General features: G+C 42.5%; 1 protein-coding gene across 1 annotated transcript in view; it reads left to right on the forward strand.

Moving 5' to 3' along the window:
- The window catches only part of WSCD1 (WSC domain containing 1), a 55459-nt gene extending 46660 nt beyond the window's left edge, over positions 1–8799 (forward strand). The window contains 3 exon segments of the mRNA XM_030536985.1: positions 2804–2968; positions 4691–4891; positions 6533–8799. Coding sequence (XP_030392845.1) covers positions 2804–2968; positions 4691–4891; positions 6533–6885 — 719 coding nt within the window. The 3' untranslated portion in view covers positions 6886–8799.
- The last annotated feature ends 462 nt before the right edge of the window (positions 8800–9261 follow it).

Raw genomic sequence — 9261 nt, forward strand, 5'->3', positions numbered from 1 at the left:
CCCAGCCACTCCCACCTCTTGCCCAGAGCCAAACAATAGCTTTGCCACAGTCAAAAATAGAACCTAGACTTCTAGTTTTGTTCTTTAACCACAAACCATGCTCTCTCTGACTCATACATATTGCAGTTATAGTTGCATTAAAACCAGTGCTACCAGCATTTCTAATTTACTTGAGACATCTTCCTCTAAATGCTCATCCTCAGAAGCATCTAGAAGTAGGTTGGTAACCTTGACAATAAGGCTTCAATCCAGCAAATCACTTAAACTTAACCGGATACTTAAGCGCATGAGTAGTTTTACTGATCTCCGTGGGACTATTCGTAGGCATGAAGCTGAGCATCCCTCAAAGAGCCCTGCTGGACAGGGGAGTGAACTTCTGCTCATAGCCTATTTTCACCAACACGTATCAGACTCAAAGTAGAGTAAGTAAGGCCCACTTCTGAGCATTTATTGGTTCATACCCATATTGGACTACAGCCCTCTGAACTGATCTGAAAATCCGGAGATTTAATTGGGCACATTTCAAGATGTTTGGACGTTCAAGTTATTTGGGGTAAGAATGCAGCAGTTCAGGCTAGGAATTTTCCCATCGACTTCAGCCAGAGCAGGATCAGGGTTCCAAATCTGAACTCTGACTACTTCAAAGCCTGCTTTGATTTTAGAAATCACGTTGAGGAGGGATATTGGGGCACCCTCCATGCTTGATCATGTGCAGGCGTTCGTCCATGGCAACTTTTAAATGGATGGCACTGCATGCAATGGGATAAGGAGCAATGTGCAGCATTTCTTCTTTCTGTTCATTAGGGATGACCATACTTAGCTCCTTCCTGGGTTATCCTCATTCCCCGTTCTGAGGTTAGGCAGGCATTAATAGATACACATATATAATACCAAGCTCTCGTGTCGCACTTTTCAACAGAAGATCTCAAAGTCCTTTTCAGAGGAGGTCAGCAGCATTATCCTTGTTTTACAGATGGGGAAATGGGCAGGGAGAGGCAAAGCGACTTTCCCAAGGTGGAGACCGGAATAGAACTCAGGCCTCCCGAGACCCCTTGTGGTGGACCATCTACTAAGGCACAATGCCTCATATTCACAGGCAATGCCAATAAAGTAGCTTAATGATTGTGAACTCCTTCAGTTCCACAATGTAAGATGTCCATACAGATTCTGCAATATAACTAGAGAAAATAGCTCATAGACCACCACTCTCTGTTTTAAAGTTGAATCCATTTCATGTTAATATATACATGGCCAGGATTTGATACTTTCTTCTGAGTGAGAAAAACTCACTAGACAGCTGACCCTACCTTCTACAGCATCCCTTGCTTTGCGGATTGAATTTTGAGACTGTCATTGGGCCTGTTTGCAGCAGATTTGACATAACATGCTCGTGAGACAGGTTACGCCCAGCCTTTCTGAAGTACCGGAAAGCCTAATTTCTTTTGATTTCCATTTCAGCACAAGCCTTTCAGGAAGGATGTTGAACTGAAATCTGAAGCTTAGTCTCTGCCCTTCCTCCCTGCCCCCCATGTTGATTATGGCCCATTCACTAATTTTCAGATACAACGGGAACATTCTTTACATACATGTTTAGAGATAGATTGTGGGGTTTAAGAGACTGCCTTGAGTTAGGAGTGGTGCATCACTTCCCCGCTCTATAAAGAGCCCTATACAGACAAAGACACAATCTTGCCTAGTGTTGTTCCATAGTGGGTGAACAATCTGCCCCATCTCACCCTTATCATTTGCATTAATTTATGGCTATTTCCTTTGAAAAGCACTCAGAGGTTTCGCCGGGAGGTAGCAAAAGGTCTGGGCGATAAAGTTACATATGTAGGGCCAGATCGTCAGCTGGTATAAATTGGCAGAGTTCCATTTTCATATGGAGCTACACCAAGCTACACCAGCTGAGGCTCTGGCCCGTATACTGTAGATAGGCAAGTATGTACTGATGCTGCACAACACATGACTGTTGGAGGATTAAATGCCAAGGATGCATCATTCTGTAATGTTGAACATGCTTCTGTAAATGGAAAGAGCTACATCTTCTGCCTGTGGTGCTCTTTTTTTTAATGATGCTTCTTTGCAAGCAGTGATACTGATTCCCTCTCCTCCCCCAAAATATACCTACATCTTTTCTCTCTGTATGGAAATCAGTGGATTATTCTGTAAACAGACACCACAGTCAGCAGTTGTTACCAAGATGACATTTACACAGGTACAAAAAGAATGACTGTGGCTGTCCGTAATGGCAATTATATATTTAAAACAGCACATGCAATCTGTCTTGTTTGCGATATTTTAGCACTGCTTTTGCAACCTTGAAGGGCCTTCAAAGCATGGAATATTGTTTTGCTTTTGAAAATCCTAGACTAAGAGGTTAAATTGAGTTCTAAGTTATAGGAAACCCCTCCTATTGCAATGAGACACTTGATTCACAAGCCTAATGGTACATTCAGACGGTCAGTGAACAGGCAGCCTGCCAGGCAAATAGTAGTTAACAAACATGCATCCAGGGGCTTTTATTAGAACCTGCAGGTAGGTACAATAATTTGCCGCAGTTCTAATAATAAAGCATTGCCTACCATGACGCCAGTCTCTTGAAAGCCTCCTCTAAGGAGAAACTCTTTGGCCTCTTAAGGCTGAATTAATTTTGAGAAGTATCTGAATCACGACTGGACTCAAACTGATATCCTATGGTATAAATAGAAAAATGAAAGCAATAAACCTTGTAATCAGTAGCTGTCAGTAAAATTAATAAGAAGCCACCATGCTTACAATGAAATATCTTCTGTACTTACAGACACCCGATGCACAGATAGGAAATTCCTCACTACCAAATCCAAAGTGTTTGTTGCTTTGTCTAGTTTTCCTGGGGCCGGGAATACCTGGGCTCGTCATTTAATAGAACATGCCACTGGATACTACACTGGAAGCTATTACTTTGACGGAACCCTGTACAACAAAGGTATTGTGGTCGGAGACACGGTGAAACATGAAATCAGCTTTAAACATGCACGTTTATTCACTTGTCTTGATATTTGTTTCTGTTTAGAATAAATACATCTGTCAATATAATAAACACTAGTGTTAAAAATTAAACATTTGGAATGTGAGAGTACCATCCTCTGTACAGTGTACAGAGACTGGCTGAATAGCGTACACAAACTGATTCACAAACATTTTCATGAGTAAAAACTTGTTCTGATTTGTGGGATCATATTAGGTAAACTATGCAAATTTGAGCATCTATTATCATCATCATCCTTGTCTGTCTGTCTGTCTGTCTGTCTCTCTCACACACACACACACACACACACCACACACACACACACACACACACACACACACACACACACACACACACACCTCTTTCTGTCCTTGCCCCATTGTCAGAACTGGCCCATAAAAAATTTTATAGGCAACAAATGAGCTAGATTCTTAGGCTAAGATTTTCAAAGGCACCTAAAGAATTTGGCCATGATTTTCAAAACTGACTAGTGGCTGTGGGCCCAATGAGAGACATTAAATGGCCCTAAATTTTTGAAAGCGCTGAACAGCTACCCTCTGAAAATCAGGCCCCTTTAAGGTGCCTCAAGTTGGGCACCCAAAAATCACTAATCACTTAAGAAAATCATAGAATGATAGAAATGTTGGGCTGGAAGGGACCTCCAGAGGTCATCAAGTCCAGGCTTCTGCACTGAGGCAGGACCAAGTATACCTAGACCATCCCTGTCAGGTGTTCATCCAACCTGCTCTTAAAAGCTTCCAGTGATGGGGATTCCACAACCTCCCTTGGAAGCTTATTCCAGAGATTAACTACCTGTATAGTTAGAAAGTTTTTCTAATATCTAACCTACATCTCCCTTGCTGCAGATTAAGTCCATTACTTCTTGTCCACCCTTTCCCCACCCCTACCCTGCCCCAACTCCAGCTCCTCCCTTCCCCTACTGGACCCCTTCCCCAAATCCCTGCTCACCTCCGCCTCTTCCCCGAGTGCACCGCATTCCCCCTCCTCCCCCCTGCCTCCCAGCTATGCGAAACACCTGTTTCACAGTGCAAGTGCTGGGAGCTAGGGGGAAAAACGGGCACACGGCGCACTTGGGAAGAGGCGGAGGTGAGCTGTACGGGGAGCTGCTGCTGGGTGCAGAGCACCCACCAACTTTTTCCCGGAGCACCCACAGAGTCGGCGCTTATGCCTGGGTTCTCTTTGTTCCCATTTTTAAAGATCGGTTCTGTGTTTGCCATTCTCCAATCCTCTGGGACCTAGCTATTCTTCATGAGCTCTTGAAGATAATTGCTAACCATTCTGAGATTGCTTCCAGTAATTCCTTGGCCACCCAAGTCTCATCTATTTACAATTATTAATATTGTGGTAGTACCTGGAAGTCTCAGTCATAGCCCAGGACCCTGTTGTGCTAGGAGCTGTACAAATCCAGGGGAAAAATGGTGGTCCCTGCACCAAAGAGCTTACTGGCCAAGTAAAGTTAAGAATTAATAGTCACATAGCTGGTCTTTGATAGAATCAGTAATAGAATTCCAGACCTTCTGACTCCCAGTCTAGGGCTTGATCCAGTAAGTTACTTTGTCTCTTGTAGTTTTTAGAATTTTACACCATTAGAGGATCTCATTTATAATGTGAAACCTGAATTTTTTTTTAAAACAATGAATCCCTCATATTTTAAAACAGGTTTTAAAGGAGAAAAAGACCACTGGAGAAGCAGGAGGACTATCTGTGTGAAAACACATGAAAGTGGCAAGAGAGAGATTGAAATGTTTGACTCCGCCATCTTGTTGATAAGGAACCCATACAAATCTCTAATGGCAGAATTCAACAGGAAGTGTGCTGGCCACCTGGGATATGCAACAGATAGGAACTGGAAGAGTAAAGGTAACATGCCAAGCCATTGCTAACCAATGGGCATCTAAAATGGCCTTCAAACGATAAGCCTTGAAACCACTGTGGGGTGCTATGGGTGTTGCTGCTGGGCAATGCACTGAGGGCCTGATCAAAAGCTCATTAAAGTCTGGGAGTTTTGCCACTGAGGTTAGTGAACTTTCCATCAGGTCCCAGGGCAGAGGGAGGCCCCCAGAAACCTCAGATCTGAATTTTGGAGGTGCTTAGAGTCACAGAAAGGGAGCACAGCACCAGGACTAGCACAGCACTGAAGTTCCAATAGTGACCATGGAGAAGCAGCCTGGTCAAGAGAATGTCTCTCTGCAGAGAAACGCCACACACAACCCATTTAACCAGGCTATGTGCTGTCGTGAGAATTTGCCCCCGCAGTATCTAACAGGTGAGAGCTATTAAACGGATTAGTTTAAGATCCAGGAGATGATGGAACAGGATTTGTTGGGGTACATTTTTTATACATTTTACAGGCATTACTGTAGTACAGATTAGTAATAGTAGGACTCGTTGACCGTTACTCAGAGCTGAAACACGTTTTTAAAATGCACCCCCCACACTTCATTTTTCTTTTGATACTTTCAGCTGGCAAAGCAAATGAGAACTTTAAATCCCCCACAGAATGCATTGCTCCATTCATACTTTACAATGCCAAAGAACTCAGCCTGGGCTTCTCCTTTTGTATATCCGAAGCATTAGAATAAGGCGATGGGCAAACTGCATAAACTCTTTTGGGAGGTTCTCCAACATTGTATATTTCTATCCTGAACCCATGGTTTCCCCCCCTCCCCGCCACACACACATACACATCCCCCACAACCAAGGACCATTCGTTTACAATCTAACAAACAAGACAAAGGAAAGGAGTGGAGTGCAGGCACTGGGTGGCAGAGTTGCCTAACATCAGGCACATCAGTGGCAGAGCTGGGATTAGAATCCAGATCTCGTGACTTCCTGTCCAGTGCCCTCTCTGTTAGAATCACTCCTCTCTTTGCAGCAATTGATTAAATAAATGTGCTGCAGGTTTACACCAGTGGTTTCAATATACCAGTGTTCTACTTGTGAAGAATTAGGCACAAGCTTTCTAGTTCAAGCAATTCAGTGAAGTCCTATGGCCTGTGTTATACAGGAGGTCAGATTAGATCATCATAATCGTTCCTTCATTTTTGAAAATCTTTTATAGATTTCCTCCCCCCACACACCAACACGCCCCTTTCTCTGCTTCTGTTTTTCAATATATTTTCTAAGCAACGTGCAAACTCAGCAACTTTCATATTCAGACCAAACACAGACAGTTACTGGGGGTTCGAACTGGAGCTGATTTTAAAAACTGTGAACATTTTCCTTTAAAAAGTTTAACTTTTTTATGAAAAAAAAATTCATTGGAATTTCAAAATTTGAAGAAAAACAAATCTCACCAGCTTTAGATCAAACTTAGGCAAAAAGAAGTCAGCCATCCCTAACAAACATGACAAATACTGCTCCAATTTAGATTTTTGCTGCCCCATTCAGCAAGATCATTCTATTGCTGCTCCAGGAGAATGTTTGGGAAATGATTAAAACACAGTGTGGATAAGATCATCTAATATTTCCTCTCTTCCCATCTCTTTACCCAATGTTTAGAATGGCCAGACTTTGTGAACAGCTACGCCTCATGGTGGGCCTCTCACGTCTTAGACTGGTTAAAATATGGAAAACATCTTTTCGTTATTCACTATGAAGACTTAAAACAGAATCTCATCCCCAGGCTGAAAGAAATGGTGGAATTCCTAAACATGACGGTGACAGAGGACCGACTGCTCTGTGTCGAAAACAACAGAGATGGGAATTTCAAGCGGTCAGGTGCTAGGCAGAAGGATTTTGAGCCATTTACCCAGGAAATGAAAGATCTTATCAACAGCTACATCCTGACAGTGGATGAAGCGCTGAAAAGAAGAAACCTGACAGGGCTGCCAAGAGAGTATGTTCCAAGATGATATCCCAGTTGCTGTGTTTTTAAAATAAAATAAAAATAAATAAATATGAGACCAGAGCTTTATAGCAGGAAAAGCAAAGATGTTCTTGGAGTCTGCTGAGGAATGCAAATTCTCTCCACTCTTGGATGTTCTTCAGGGACATTAAGTGCTTCAAAAGGCAAGCAATGAACGATGGAAATTGAGTTATAAACCAAGGAAAAAGCTATTAGTGTCTGCCTATGTATGTCCTTCCCTATATAAATGGCTACAAATTTAACAGTTGTGCACTGCTAATTCTGGAAAAGGATTCCTTCTTCTCATCCTTACTGTCTACTAGCAATACCTGTCAAGAATAACTTGAGATTTTGCAGTGCTTGATTTGGAAATTCATCATACATGTATATGGAAAACCCTCAAAGGTGATCAATATTTTCATCCAAGCTTTTAAGAAAGTTAGTTGCTTTCTTTTTAACGCCTCCCCCCCTTAAATTCTCTGGTTGCCCTCCACTCATCCCAAAATCCTCACATTAGACTTTGGTTGGTGTGCACGGGAGAAATAGAAATATACCTGCAGTGAACACTTCCACAGAGATATGAACAGTCAGACAAACCTTGTGTAAGGCTCACCTTAAAAACCTAGGCTTGGACTGGTCCACTGACTTGTCAGAAACTGCATTGTTGCATGGTAGATCTGATTCAAGACTGACCTTTGGGCTGGAATCAAGGAGAGTGGTGGGTCTCCCTTAGTGGTAGGATATATAGCCCCATGCAGAAGGGGCCTGAGCAGGGGAAAGAAGGAATTCCCAACAGGAGAAAATGGCTATTCAGTATAAAGGGATGAACAAAAGCTCCTTGATATCATCCCACTCAAACCAGCCCCAAATTCAGAGGCATACCTCAGGCTTTGTAAAGGCCCCATTGTATATTATATTCTTGCTGGGTTGGGGAAGGGTGAAGAGACCAAGAGAAGAACAAAGCATTTCATTTCTGTTACAAGTGATGCTCAATGCCTGAGTGGGAACCCTTTGTCTTTAAGTTTATGGTCTCTACAATGAGTCCTGCCATTGGGCCTGGTGTGCCATTTGGGTCCCAACAACAGTTTAGCTGTGTATAGTGCTGAAGACTCAAGAAAGTGCTTTTCTATTGCAAGGATAGTGGCTATAGTCAAGTGATTAAAACTAGTGAGTTGGAGGATTGGGGAAGGTGGCACAGGGAGCCATGGGAGCACAGAAGCTCTATGGGTGAGCGGTGCTGCTGGTAGACTGGGTGAGTGAAGAGGACCATGCAGTGTGAGGTCACATAACATGCTTGCTGGCCTCTTAGCAGACAAAAAAATTCATACCTGGGTAGATTCACCCCTTCCAGACGTCTAAGCTCTCTAGGTAAAGACTAAGCTACTCACTGTTTTCCCTAGGAGCCATCTCCAGCTTTCCTCCCAACCTCTTAAGGGCTGTTATTTAGAGTTAGCGATGAAGTAACTTTTCCTTTGCGACAACATAGGTCCCAGATGTAACTATGGTTGTTGTACATTGAAAGGTGGATGATTGTTCAGGCTGGAGTTGGCAGTGAGGGGGTTAATTCCATTATGCTTCCCTTCAATTTATTACATTTCATTCTTGAACATATGCAGCAACATGACACCAATTAGCTTTGTGCTTTCAGATATGAGACAGCTTCACTCTAAGGGTATCCAAGAGCCACCCTTGGTGTCAGCAAGAGTCACACATGAAGCTCAGAGACTTCATATCACCCTACATGTTTTGGGGCTAGGCCTGGAAGGTTGTATTACTCTACAGTGCATTTGTTCATGTTAACTTTAAAAAATTCCCCCAAACTCCCGATGGAATTTTAGTTTTAATAAAAAAATAATAAAACAGTTTATATGAAGGGAGCTGGACCTCCTTTAAGTATGTACCATTGATGCTTTGAAAAATATAGTAAATCAAGCACAGTCTGGTCCGTGTCTTTTATAAGTTTTCCTTGTTTGTGCTCTGCATGTAATTGTCTTCTTTCTTTCTTCCTCGGAAGAATTGCTCAATATCATGAAACTAACTACACTAAGTCCCATCTCAGCTGGAACCAAAAATTCATGGAGACTTTATTGCTTGAGTGAGGAGAGAAATTCAGGTATGAATGGAGAAAAATGCCCTCTATGTGCCTGCTTTTCCACTCTGATTCTGCAGTTTACACCAGTATAACTCCCATTAATCTCAGGGAAGCTGTTTGTTATGTACACCAATGTGAGAGAGTTTACAGTGAAACCCAATAAGTCTAATTCTCTTCTCACTTACACGAGTAGTAAACTATAAATGAAATCAATGGAACTATGCGGTTGCATATCCAGTTTAAGGTACATGGAGGATGATAATAGAGACAGAAGAGTGTCCCTGTAGCAAA

Source organism: Gopherus evgoodei, chromosome 17 (assembly GCF_007399415.2).
Source record: "Gopherus evgoodei ecotype Sinaloan lineage chromosome 17, rGopEvg1_v1.p, whole genome shotgun sequence".
NCBI classification, from domain to species: Eukaryota; Metazoa; Chordata; order Testudines; family Testudinidae; genus Gopherus; species Gopherus evgoodei.